The 13,347-nt window shown below is 49.2% G+C and overlaps 6 protein-coding genes across 6 annotated transcripts; 4 read left to right on the top strand and 2 right to left on the bottom strand.

Annotated features, from left to right (window-relative positions):
- Positions 1-275: 275 nt before the first annotated feature.
- On the top strand, positions 276-680 carry GT037_007602 (uncharacterized protein; the record flags this gene model as incomplete). The annotated part of the gene is made up of 1 exon (XM_038932649.1): positions 276-680. The coding sequence occupies one exon, from the start codon at positions 276-278 to the stop codon at positions 678-680; it is 405 nt and encodes a 134-aa protein (XP_038785137.1).
- A 21-nt stretch (positions 681-701) lies between these two features.
- GT037_007603 (uncharacterized protein) lies at positions 702-1,940 on the top strand (the record flags this gene model as incomplete). Its single annotated transcript, XM_038932650.1, has 1 exon — positions 702-1,940. The coding sequence occupies one exon, from the start codon at positions 702-704 to the stop codon at positions 1,938-1,940; it is 1,239 nt and encodes a 412-aa protein (XP_038785138.1).
- Positions 1,941-5,484: 3,544 nt separating this feature from the next.
- Positions 5,485-6,357, top strand: GT037_007604 (polysaccharide lyase family 3 protein; the record flags this gene model as incomplete). The annotated part of the gene is made up of 3 exons (XM_038932651.1): positions 5,485-5,806; positions 5,861-6,022; positions 6,074-6,357. 3 exons carry the CDS (start codon positions 5,485-5,487, stop codon positions 6,355-6,357), a joined length of 768 nt encoding a protein of 255 aa, XP_038785139.1.
- A 694-nt stretch (positions 6,358-7,051) lies between these two features.
- GT037_007605 (uncharacterized protein) lies at positions 7,052-8,540 on the bottom strand (the record flags this gene model as incomplete). The annotated part of the gene is made up of 4 exons (XM_038932652.1): positions 7,052-7,414; positions 7,477-7,608; positions 7,656-8,158; positions 8,213-8,540. The coding sequence occupies 4 exons, from the start codon at positions 8,538-8,540 to the stop codon at positions 7,052-7,054; spliced, it is 1,326 nt and encodes a 441-aa protein (XP_038785140.1).
- Positions 8,541-9,099: 559 nt separating this feature from the next.
- Positions 9,100-9,252, bottom strand: GT037_007606 (uncharacterized protein; the record flags this gene model as incomplete). Its single annotated transcript, XM_038932653.1, has 1 exon — positions 9,100-9,252. A coding segment is annotated over one exon (153 nt), but the record flags the coding sequence as incomplete, so codon positions are not given.
- A 2,047-nt stretch (positions 9,253-11,299) lies between these two features.
- On the top strand, positions 11,300-12,948 carry GT037_007607 (uncharacterized protein; the record flags this gene model as incomplete). Its single annotated transcript, XM_038932654.1, has 5 exons — positions 11,300-11,321; positions 11,383-11,903; positions 11,961-12,092; positions 12,145-12,174; positions 12,229-12,948. The coding sequence occupies 5 exons, from the start codon at positions 11,300-11,302 to the stop codon at positions 12,946-12,948; spliced, it is 1,425 nt and encodes a 474-aa protein (XP_038785142.1).
- Positions 12,949-13,347: the final 399 nt, after the last annotated feature.

Below are 13,347 nucleotides of genomic sequence, written 5' to 3' on the forward strand. Positions count from 1 at the left end.
GTCAGAAGGGTTGGCTCATAGTGCCTCGAAGAGGGCACTGGTTTCCACCAATCAAGTCAAGCGGACTTTTTCTGCTCTCCGACGGAGTGAATGTCCACTCAATACCGCTTATGCGCATAAATCCACCCATTAGAGGATCGCTTCCGCCGTCGCACATCGTCACAAATCCCTCCTCGAATCTCTATGCACCACACCTCGAACAAGTCAACCGTACGACCGCCGCCCGAGACACCCCGCATCGAGAATAACTTCGAACGCGATAGCCTTCTTCTATAATGACGACTGTATTTATTCCGCAGACAGGCTCGCCTCTGCTCAGCCTTCCAGGGGAGGTTCGGAACAAGATCATTCGAAATGTCTTCAAATATGAGGATCCAGTTCTACTAGTGCCTTATATAGGTTTAATAATGTATCTGTCGTCGCCAGCGATGGTTTGTGCGACGCAGGACATCCAGATATTTACTACCTGCCGCCAGCTCCATGGCGAATGCAAGAGTATCTTTCTCACGAACAACGCATTTTTACTCTCTACGCAGCCCAACACTTTCAGGGACGCTTCAACCATGGGGCTTTTGAGCCGATGGATGTTTGATCTCGGTCCGTTTCGCGATTACATACGCAAAGTGATCATCGATCTGAGCCCACTTTGTCCTGGACCGTGTCATCTTTTCAGGCAATAGATCGACTTGAAACCAATCACTATGGAGATTTGGCGTTACCAAGACATACTTGCAACCAACGGCAGTCGACAGCGTGCAAACGTTGATATATCCTTTGCGTTCTCAGGACGGCCGCTTCATGGACACCTACATCATCCACCACAAAAAATGATTAGCGACTATAATCTGAATGCGATGATCACGCTGCTGACTCCCCAGCGGATCCCGGAGATGAGTGCTTACCTCCAGTCACTGCATGTGCTTCGAGAGGTTCGGACTGACGTCAAGAGCCCGCAAGCTCTGTTCATCTTGGGTACACCTAATCATTGCGACAACACTGGAATGCCAGCTATTAGTTACGAGTTGAATGCCAACGGTCAAGTTGAACGGAAGCATTACTGCGTTAACAAAGGGTCTGGTATTGCCCGCCTCCTTTTTGTGGCATCGATTCGCGAAAAGCTTCTTTCTTTGCTCATGGGTTCAAACGCTACTCGGTTCATATATAACATTGAGAATCGAACAATCTCACCTCGTTTACCCGAACCCTTCTCGATAAATCGCCAATTTCGAGAACTGGCGCTCCGAAAGTTCTCAAGGGTGCATGCTGTTGGAAGAATCGTAGCGTACAATGCGCAGGCTACCTTCGATGACCTAAGGCTGATGTATGATTGGTGCATGGCTAGTCGATTGTTCATCCGTAGCGAACACGCAGCTCGACATGAGAAGTACCCTCCAACTATCCTGATGCGTTCTGAGCTATCGGAGCGAGACAATCTTTCGAACCTTCGGATCCCGATAACAAACATGGTCGTGGCAACGACCAAGCTTCCATTCAACACAGAGATACGGGTCGAATTAGTTCATATCGACTTGCCTGTTAGCGTTAAAGTTGCGGTCAAAACAGTAACCCTTCACAGGCTTCAACAACAATTCCTTGTCTTTCTTACTGATATCTTGGACATCTACCCAGGCCAGAGTACTCAAGTCTGTCCATGTGTCATAATGGATGGTAACTTTGCAATCAAGGAAGCAGAGTGTAAGCGAGAGGATGGAAGGAATTTCCTTGTCAAGAATAAGAGTACCGCTCTTGACTCTGACGAGATGGAAGAGGAAGTTGATTTGTGCATGAACAAACTGCTGGAAAGAGATGATCCCGTTACGGCCGCATACCTCCCCCATCGCGAAGTCGACGATGACGGACATCAGACCGCGTACATCCTGGACTCGCCGCATGATCACTCGTTGCTAGGGGTGGCTGTGTGGCTGGCTTGCTGCTTGTAGGAAGCTGGTACAGCTCGCCACTAGTAAAAGAAATGAGGATGTTAGTTCATACTGGATATCCCAAGATTGACGTAGGATTTAAGCAAACGTTGGCCCATTGTTTGAACGTTTCACACAATGCGGAAAGTAACAAACTCTGCTTCATGCTGATACTAAAGAATAAAACGGTTGCGCTCAATCTAACTAATATGAATCGATAGCTTACCTTCTGAACAACACTCCACACATGACTTTGAATGCCATGAAAGATGTTACACCGCCCCTTTACACGACTCGCCAGCTAAATCGTTACCGCTACTATTCCACTCTTTACACCGAGCGCAATTACCCAAATGCTCCACATTATAATCACATTTCTCGGCCGTCTCATCTCCTTGGTCTCGCACAGGAAACGCGTGTTCTAATATACACCGCTGCATTGACACTTCTCTTATCCATCGGGGTCTGGCCGGAAACCGACAACAGAATCGCCCCACACCAGTTCACAACCATGAAGCGTAATATGCGGTATCTGAAGATGAGAATACAGCTACCGAGTGTAGATCTGAGCCTGCTGGGTTTTGTAAACAGATCAGACACGGGGCAAAAAGATGATTCTATTAGAGAAACGAGTCGCGGTTCAGTGGTACGGATGGGTAGATGGTCGCTCAGACTTTCTTGTTCACCACCGGGGTATTTGGTTGCAACACATCCGCTCTATTACACTACAACTGCCTTTCCAGTTTACGCCTCATAGTCATCTAAACCACGGTAGGGGCAAAGCTGGCCCAGCGACGAGTGGCCGCGCCATCGTTAGACTTGCTAATTGTATCCCTTTCGCCGTGCCTAAAGATTGGACATACACAGGTAGTTTGGTAGACGTCTGCAGAGCGCTTGGCAAATGCGTGAATATTAGTATAGTCAACCTCGTATTTCCAGGTTGGTATGAGCTAGACTCTGTTGAAGGGAAAGTGACACACAAAGTGGAGCGAGAAGCTAAGGGATGCAAATAGTCAAGGCATGAAGATCCAGCTGGTGAAGGTGAGTAGAACGCAGCTCTCGCGAGATGATTTGTCGGTATTAGAGGCAAGGCAGTGGTCATTTTTGCACGAATGCAATGGGACAGGATGGAAGACAAAGCAGACCAGGTGCATTGGATTTGGAAGATTTCATATGAAGGCTGACTGATGATTCGGCCATGAGCATGGTACACTGCTCTAATGAGTTCTTGATCACCACTCTTTTATGATGTTCTACTTCCCAATGCGCACGAGTTCACATAACGGCATTCCTGGAGCATATCATGCTTCTATATAGACTGACATCAGATTAGTTGCTATGAGAATAGACAGTCCAGCTCGCAAAGACCGCGCATAGCGGTGAGATGAAGTTCTCGTTTGGTGTGCACCTCGACCCTTCGTTCCGGTCATGCACCTGAGCCCTATACTCGTCGATGGGATCGAAGGAGGGGGCATGGGCTAAGGTTGGTGAGTTCAACGCTGTTCCCGCACTAATTCAGGAGAGCATACACATGTCTCCTGATCAGCCAACTGTGCCGCTGTGTGGCTTAATGTCGAGAACACGACATACATGATTCGTTCAAAGGTGAATCCCAGGTTGTTATTGGCCTATTTTAGCTTGTGGTATCCATGTGCGAGTAGTGCAGATTGACGCTGGCTTCTTTTCGGATCGCAGCGTTTCGTTTTTGTAAAATTTTCTGGTCGATAAGGCGCTTAGGCAATAAGGCAGCGATTCGTGTTTGTAATTTTTCTTCTCTGACAAGTGACGTGGACAACCTCAGCAACATATCCATGTGTTTGTTCACCTCATTCGCGATGCGGTGAAGAGTCTGAAATTGGTGCCTTTTCTGGGCCATTATTGTTGCATGCAGTAGTCTGTGCAGTGTCGGAGACTTTCGGCATCGGAAGCAGGAAGGAAGTGGAGTGCACAAGCGCCACCTCCTGCCACATCCCCGCGCCACATCCCCGCGCCACATCCCCGCGCCACACTATCGCCTGCGGTCCGCCAATACGGTCCTTCTCCAACGAGTGCATTGACCAAGCGCCACAAGCTATCTTCACCTGACTGATTTTCGGTCTTATACAACACAAACTCATCTATTAAAATGTTCCAAACATGATTGTGGCTGCTGCACACATCCCGCAGGATCCGACAAGGATCGAATTCACATAAAATGAGAGTCTTGCCATCGGAAGACAACAACCCGGCCAGCGAAACACGGCACGACACGCCGCAGAATCGCGCTGTACCCATGATTCGCGACGTCGATCAGTAATACATCCACCACGGATTGCTACCAAACCACAACATACACGATGAGTGCATCTTGCATGTGTTCAGATGCCAGACAACCAAATTCTCTGAGATTTGAACAATGACATATTGTTAGAGTCAGTCGGATCTATCAGCCCGATGAGCGAGTCTTTTTAGCGGGCTTCGTTGGCATGCGCCATCCGTTCCATCGCGGTCGGTGTGCAAGAGCTAGAAACGACAGCTGGGCGTCATGCGCGACACGCCTGTTTGGCGCAACATGACATGCCAAGACACGACGAGCTTGTTTTAAGCTTATGTGAGTAGAGCTGCCATTGGCTGCTACGCGCGAAATGGCAACATTGAAACAACCTGACAATCTAGCAAGATTCTAGCGCAAGGCTCGCCCCGGAGAATGAGTCGCAAACATCTCTTGGCGTGACACCAATACTGTTCCCGGAGAATTGCTTGACTGGCCAGACGTTCCATACGACCAGCGGAAATTTCAGTTCTCCTTGGCGTTCCAGATATGTGGTATCGATGTGGATATTTGTGCGGTTTCAGCTCAAAGCTTGGCATCTTTTCGAGCGTTGGCGCCGGCATGACAGTCTGTATCTAGCCCTAGTCGATCGGACATGGAACGTGTTACTGGCATATTCGCGAGATACCCATGGTAACGGGCTTTCGCGTGGAGTTCGGAAGCAAGCAGTCTATCGCATCACTCAATCTGCCTCCCTGGGATGCAGAGCAAGTTTTTGCTCACCCTAACACTATGGACAGTGATCCCATTATGCTGGATGGTGTTTACTTCACCACGATTACTTGAAAGAAAACACAGTACAAGAGAACCCTGACATGGGCAATGTCGAAACATTCAATCATGAGTTTGTTTACGACTTCCATGCCCCACCAAAGCACGGGCTCTAGCGCCCATGAAACCCTGCGAGCGTATCCTTCTGGACCTGAATCCCACTTACAAACGCATGGTGCGCTGGGCCTAGCCTCCTGAGTATCACCGGGGAGGAAGACTACCTTGTCTTCCATATGGCACATCTTCGGAGTAATGTGTGAAATCACCAGTGCGGCGCGCAGAAGCTGAGTTAAGAAGAGTATAAGTATCACATAGGCCACCGGCAAAAAAGAATCATCCACCATCACATTCATTCAGTCTTTCGTTTGCTTGAAGCATCCCACTTTCGCTACCTCTTTTAGAGACTTACATTCTTTATACATACTTTGCCAAGTATCCTCTTTCGACTTTCCACAGTTTCGATCAACCAACTCAACCATCAAAATGAAGTTCTCCATTGCTATCATTGCTGCCATCACTGGCTTCGCCGCTGCCGGCCCTGCTGCCTCCGCCCCTAGCGAGTTCTTCTCTCTCGCCAAGCGTGCCTCCCTCCCGATCCCCGCCTCCAAGGGCTCTGTTACCTACAAGAAGCCCCAGGAGATTTCCGGAACTTTCGATGGTGGCATGAAGACCTACGGCCGTGGTGCTTCTTGCACAGGTCAGGTTGAGGGTGGTGACAAGGACGCTGTCTTCCTCATCAAGAACGGAGGTACCCTCAAGAACGCCATCATCGGCAAGGACCAGATCGAGGGTGTCCACTGCGAAGGTAAGCATTACCCCTGTATGCACTACATATAGCAAACGTACTAACCGTACACAGGATCCTGCACCATCGAGAACGTCTGGTGGGTCGACGTTTGCGAGGATGCTCTTTCCCTCAAGGGCGACGGCAACGCCATGGTCAAGGGCGGAGGTGCCCAGTCTGCTGATGACAAGGTCATCCAGCACAACGGAAAGGGAACGGTCACCATTGATGGCTTCAGTAAGCAGCTCTTTCGACACTACACTCTGACAACCGCTAACAACTCTATAGCCGTCATGAACTTCGGAAAGCTTTACCGTGCCTGCGGTAACTGCAAGAACTCTGTCTCCCGCTCTGTTGTTATCAAGAATGTCAAGGCCTACAACGGTAAGGTCCTTGCCGGTATCAACCCCAACTTCGGTGGTACCGCTACCATCTCCGGCACCTGCGCTTCTTCTGTCAAGACCATCTGCGAGGAGTTCAAGGGCACCAAGCCCGGTTCTGAGCCCAAGTCCGTCTCCAAGGGCCCCTCCAGCTACTGCAAGTACACCGCTTCCGCCATCAAGTCTTGCTAGACGCATACTTTTGACTCGCTCGATATCTTTCTAGACGAACGAGAAAATGGCGGTTGCGGGTGGAGATGAATGAGTGGGTCGTTGAACACTTTGGAATTTTAGAGGTGGATTCTTTGTACATATAACTTTGCGCACATGCGGTGCATGTAATACACTTGATCTTCAAGCACAAGTTTGTTTTCTCTATTTCTATCGTGATCTACGCTACGTTAGGTCTGGTATATCTGATCATAAAAACTGACCGGTTGAGCTATTAAACCCGAAGCGAAAAGGCGATAATGCGTTCAAGTCTTGTCACTGCTGGACATCTTCACAGTGTGAAGAATACGAAGACCTCACCTCTGGAGAACTGTGTGTTATTGTCAAGATCTACGAGACAGCGGAGGCAAAATTTGGTGAACATCTGTAATATAATACAAGATATCACAGACTACGTAAGACTCTTAAACTTCGCGCAGTGAAGATCAGAACGCAGGTATTATGAGAAGATTACAAAGATCGGAGCTGACATCTACAACATTGTGTGATAGCAGCGAGTTGAAGGGCGTTCTAGAGTTGATTAGCGGTATCGGCAATACAAGCAAACAGAGCTAAAATGCCGTTCTGAACACCTTGCGGAATGAGAGGAGCAAGACGATCGAAGAAAATGGGTACAGCGCAGGAACTTTACACGACGGAACAGCAAATGATGACTTCACGCCTTTCGTCGCTTCTTAGCAGCCACCTTTGGACGGGGAACGTCAACACTCGCTTCACCCTCTGCCTGAAGGATATCATCATGAGCCCGCTTCTTGCCCTTTGGAGGTTTTCGTGGTTGAAGAGACTCCGTGGGCTCTGGAAGATCTCTCTTGTCAGAACGTTCCTCAAGGCCGGTGTGCGACTTGTTGGCCTGTTGCTCCTCGCTAATGGAAGTCACTTTGCCTTTTGCAATCAGACCGGCCTTGTGCGCGTTGGCAGTTTTGTTGGTCGCTGTGCGGGAGGTAAGGGTACGGGGGTTTCCGATGATAGTATAGAATCGGGTACCCTTCAGTATGTCCTGACACGTCGTCTTTGAGCACTGTGAGCAATTAGCAACAGCCAGCGTAGTTGATGCCAAGGGGGAGAATAGGGAATACGCACGTGAAGAAGCTCGCAAAGGGCTTCGAAACGATCTTCGAAGGTGTAGAACATCGTCACCTGGCAGTTCTCACGCTCACTCTTGTCGTAAATGGTTTTGGTCCACCCTTTTGTGTGAATTTCGACCATAGCAAGCTACACTATGTTAGCGAAACAATGACCACAATAGAAAGATTACTTACTACCAGATCGCGAGCCGCTGCTTTGAACTGATCCTCACTGTAATAGGTGGATCCCGCTAGCCAACGGTTCCGATGCTGGCCCGTTGTCGTCTTTTCTCTACAATTCTCCCTGTTTTGTATCGCCTTTGTGAGTGTAGCGATACATGTATTAATCTCGGTTGGAGATGAAGGGATAGTGTTGTCATCAGCGGGGGCGGTCCAGTACACGCCGCCAATATGGGTTCCAGTGTCTGTCTGCGAAATGGTGACCGATTTGCCCATCTGCTTGGCTGCGCTGGTTTGGTTTCGCTGCTCTTTTAGCACAGCCTTGGCTTGCTTTTCTTTGTTAAAGAGAGAATTGCTGGTAGCGTCCACAACTCTTGAAGCTTCTGCTTCTTCTCCGGCGTCAATAGCTTGACCGTTGTCTGACTGGTTCGGCGGGGGTATAGGATACCCATTGTCATGAGGCAGATCCAGCCCGACCGAAGAGTACAGATAGTCATTCTCAAAGCCGTTTGAACTTTCTGAAAGACGTCAGTATGTGCAATACAGGTAAAACAGATACTACCACAACTTACCGAGGGCGACATTGGTGTCAAAAAGCGGTGGGGGATGAGTCCCGAAGTGCTGGGGCTCTTCAGGTAGAGGCCATCCAGACGCTAGTTGCTCGTCATAGGAATTCTCATGAGGCTGATGAGAATTCAGTAAATCGTAGCGATATTCTCTGTTTTCGTCCGCGTATATGTCAGGCTGTTGGGTGGGAAAGAATTCGTCATTCTGATTTAGATCGAAGTCATTGAAGTCAGCGGACTCAGTGAACATCTGAGCATTCGGCGAGATAAAAGAAGCCGACGGGAGATGGGGCGCTGCGCGCTGACGATCAGGGAAAGAAGCGTTGTTGCTCATCTTGTGCGAAAGCGGTTGCTGTACACAGAATGAAAGTCTCAAGGTTGCGTGAAGAAGTGGTGCGGAGAAGAACTTTTTCTTGTGGTGGTGGAATGAAATACAGTTGTGCGGTCATGGGGAAGGAAAAACGTTCTGGAGTTGCCTATTTCGCATGATATACTGCAATGAAAGGTTCTTGACCAGAACAATGTGGGGCGCAAAGTGAATCGTGTGTTTACAGAGAGCGTTTCCTAGGTGGCAGAAGCAGAATTTTGAGGATTCGACATAGAAGATCCCCCAGCACACTGTATTTCCGACAAATAGCCAGTGAATTGCCCTACATTAGCTAACAATAAAGTGCTTTATAGATGAAGTCGTTGTCATTATATATGGCCGTTCAAGAGTGACTGAGTGAAGATTAATCGACACGAACGGACGCTGTGGGTGACGCGTGCGGAGGGTACTGTTGGCCAGACTGTAAAATGTGAAACTCAGCTCGAGCCATTGTATAGTCAGCCGTGCAATTCGAAAATCGCATCGGTCCGCTCCAGTGGATGAGAAGTGAGGGCAGAAGGGCAAATCAAGGGAAATAGCAAATTATCGAAGGGGAGGACAAGCCGACCCACGATTGAGCCCAATACACCACTGTCTTTCTGTGATTTACGTGTGTTCGGGAGTGTTGCTCGACTCTTATGCTGAAGTGCTTGATGAGAATGACAAAGACTTCCAATGCAAACTGGTCGGGCAATCACGTAGACTCTCTAGAACGGTTGCCATAACAGACACGTGGCTCTGGAATTTGGATCAACTGCTTCCCCCTAGCAAGCAGGTGACAGTAACGATGGCTATTCGGAGTACTGGGAGAGGCTCTTACTGCTTGTTGCTTCTTTTGTCGGGGTAGCTCAAAGCGAAGAGTTCAACCAGAACGCATCTGAGAGATGTCGCCAAGGTTATGAGAAAAGAGAGACAGAAAATACCCTAAATTAGTTAAATTTCTGATCCATTGCGGGATTTAGACAGACTTTGCGCCTTCGGCAGCCTCATTGAGAAAGACTGGGTGCGGAGCCTCTGGGTAGTGCAGCGAACATCATCCTACGTATTTCCATGCTCAGAAGACCTGATTGGAACATAAAGTGGCAGTGACCGGAGGAAGAAGGAGACCTTCAGGGATGTAGATAAGTCCATGTAGGTTCGTCGTTGGATTCGAGGTACATCAATGCACGCTAGCGACGACGAATCTGCCCCTCAGCACCGGCCGTCCTTTCCCGCGACAAGCATGACGGCATCCGTACCCATACCAACCCACCGCTGGCCGGCTTCATATGTCGTGCTGGTCATCGTTCTAGATCGAGTCGCAAATGGCCTTCGGAAGTAACCAACAGTCATACCAGCGCCGAACGCTAGGTGCTTTGGTCGTACGAAGACCCAATAGCTAGCAAGCCATACCATCCACAGTTATCGCGATCCACTGGAAACTTACCCCGACGACTGTCCTTAAAACGCGTTACAGATGATGTCACTATCTCCAACCTAAAGACACCCAGGAAACATCCTCTTTATGCTGCGCCTCTCAAGAACAACAGCGAAAGAAAACACTTTGTGACCTACCGCGATCACGTTGATAGCAATGCCAATCGAACTTCCTAGTTACGCGCGATACCATAGCATGGTTCTGCGACGACGCATAATCAACAAGCCACCCACAACACGCGCAAAATATCCGATGTCCCGTCGATACGAGACCCCTCAAGTGAGACAGGTGATAAAGGCAGGGATGGCTGCATACTAAGTGCGCCACGAGCTCATTCTGTCAAATCATTCTCTCCTCCCTGTCCACTATCAGATGCGTGTTCCCTCGGCAACGTGAAGAGGCCATATGCTCTAAACTCCCTATCAGGAGAGCGGTATATGATAGAGAAGAACGGGCAACGTCTCTGAGTTTTTGCATAGCACAAGGCACACCTGTCGCTTTGTCGTTCATGTCTTTCGCAACATGCACCTGCAGCACGACACTACGAGCCCTGGAAGAACACAGAAAAACTTATTCTGGTAAGCTGTAACTCGATGAGAAGCCGAACACTGTCGTGTTGGGTGTGCAAATTGCCACTGTCAACAGCGATGGACTACACCAACAAGGAAGCGACAGGCGCGCTTGCCGATAGTGTGAGCCGGCTCAGCAAGATGTCTGTAGTGATCCTGTCAGTTTGTGTCACTCTCTATGAAAGGATTAGCCAGCCAAAATGAGATTCAGAGTGTATTATTTTGAGCTACGGACAACATCTAGAGCATTTGGTATCATGTCTTCCGAAGCCTACATTGCTTCGCTTTACAACAAAGCACAGTTTCGGCATGCCGCAAGTATTGCAAGAGCTTAAGGAACAGGACAGAAGCTGGAGCAAACGCTTCTCAAATCCAAGGTGAATGCGAGATTCTCAGATGACGCTTGGACGGTTCTTTAGCCACCCATCTGCGGTGATCAATACACGCAGCGCGACATGCATTGCTTACCCAGGCAATGGGCCACAACAGTAAGTTTTGCGATCTCACTGAGCAAGACTTGGATTTTGCGACATTTGACAGGCTTGGCATCACCCAGTGATCACATATCGACACCGGTTTTGTGACAGCGCGACTTCACTTCACTTTACAGGCTGCCTGGAATAGCGCCTTAGATTGTGCGCCGCTTCACTCAAACTTTCCCAGGTCGCCTTTCGACTGCTGCCTTTGTGGTACATAAATACGTGTCCTACGGCGTTTCACTTTTAACACCGTACATATCAATGCATCAACACATCTTCGAGAGTAAGTCTCCCGAACTCGAATTTGAGCACCAGAACGAAACTAACCTCTACGTTACTTGCAGGCAGCTATATTCCCAAGTCAATCCACTCCCTGCCTACGCCCAAGTCCAACAACATGACAGATCGCGATCTCGACACGGGTACCATTCAGGGTGCACCTGAAAAAGCCACCACGATGACTTCTATCACCGCCCTGCCTTCCCCCGCACCTAATCTCCCTCGACTATCTGAACAGAAGCTGGAAAAGGTACCCAAGTTCTTGAAGGCAGCGTATCGCCCCAAGCCTAATACTTCGATATGCCTGAACAAGGATTTTCCAGTGGCCGAAGGCCTGTGCTTTAATAACATGAGGGAGGCTCAGAAATCGATGACTGTTGCTCAGTGGTACGCACCTCAGGAGGATGAAACCATCCCAAAGACCGAGGAAGAACACCGCAGGATTGTTATGATGTTGGTGGACGCATTCAAGGACATGAGCATCGCCAAGGATACCGCAACCAACGCCTACCGCAAGCGCTTCACTCCGGGTGAGACTTCCTACTACCAGGACTGGGCTATCGAAGCCTGTGCCTGGGATATAGTTGTAAGTAAGAGGCGTATGCCAGCGTGACAACGATTGAACTGCTAACAAGTGATTTAGGACAAGGCCAAGTATATTCACACAGAGGGCTTCAAAATTCCGATCTACGACAAGTCCATCGTCGACTATATCGGCCAGACCCAGAAGTGGCTGTTCGGAGAGCGTATTGACTGGATATGCCAGGTGCTAAAGGTATGTTTGTCCCTTCTGGCCATGACTGAACTCATACTGACTTGGCGTTCAGAGCTCGAAGCACGTCGCTGTTACTCTGATGGTGATTATTCAAGACTAACACGATTGTTGATACTTGTAGCTGACACAACGACAGAAGCATGAGAAGAACTGGGTTACAATTGGCGCACCTCACAAGCTCTATAGTAGCACCCTTGTCAACACTATCTCAAACGCCCACCGTGGCAAGTGGATTAAGGATGGTCGTGGAGCAGACAGGGATCATCAAGATCGTCCATTCAAGGGCAAGCGCACTAAAGACCAAGTGACGTTTTCCGAAGGTGAAGTTGTTGGCATGGACTTGCCCAACAACGTGGACTCTGGCACTGTTGCTGGAAGTGAAGAGACAGGAGCACAGAACCAAGAGCTTATCCGCAAGCGTCAAAAGATTGAGCATATTACATTCGAAAGGAAGGATTTCGACCCGGATGATGGAATTACTGCAAAATCTGACGCTGGTGTTCAATCTGTCGAAAAACCCGGAAAGGGTCACATGTCAAATGAGTCCATCATCAACTCCATGGTTGACTGCTTGGATGGAGATTTGCCCACGAAGTCTTTTGCTGTTGACCCCAGACAAGATGCTTGCGTCAATTATTATCCTGACACGAACATCAAAGGCAGGTCTGAGTCGGACAACGAGTCGGAGCTCTCTGAGCCCCCCGATGGTCTGCTCCCTGACGCCCTGTACGCTTCTCCTATCAACAAGAAGACGGATGACCCCAAAGTAGATGCTTCAACTCTAGAGCCTCGGATGGACGACGCTGCTCACCTAGACGGCGCGCATATGTTAGTCTCTCTGAGCGCCAGCCGTTGAGCATCGTGCTAGGTTGTCAGCCTTGACGAGTGATAGCTCCACACCTACCCCGCACTGTGTAGAGTGATCTTTCTCTACCCTCCTGCGGTATAAGAGTCGGCATTGGAGATAACAAGCTACACTCCATGGGTTGAGATACCATAGGAAGTCACGGCGTAATGACTGTAATATTTGATTAGTTTACGAAACCGCGACTGAACAGGAAGATGACTGAACACTGCCTCGACATGCGACATTGCGTGAGCTGATTAGTGTCTATGGGCAGATGATGCCCGGTATAGGAGCCTACGCAAGAGGGTGCGTCTATCCCGCTGAGATGGCGCAATGCTTGGTGACCTTATCGTGTCTCTATGTTTGTTCGGTTGTGGGTAAGTGCCGCACTAAGCTTGATCGCTCCGC

This window comes from Alternaria burnsii (assembly GCF_013036055.1).
Source record: "Alternaria burnsii strain CBS107.38 chromosome Unknown 715, whole genome shotgun sequence".
Classification (NCBI taxonomy): Eukaryota; Fungi; Ascomycota; class Dothideomycetes; order Pleosporales; family Pleosporaceae; genus Alternaria; species Alternaria burnsii.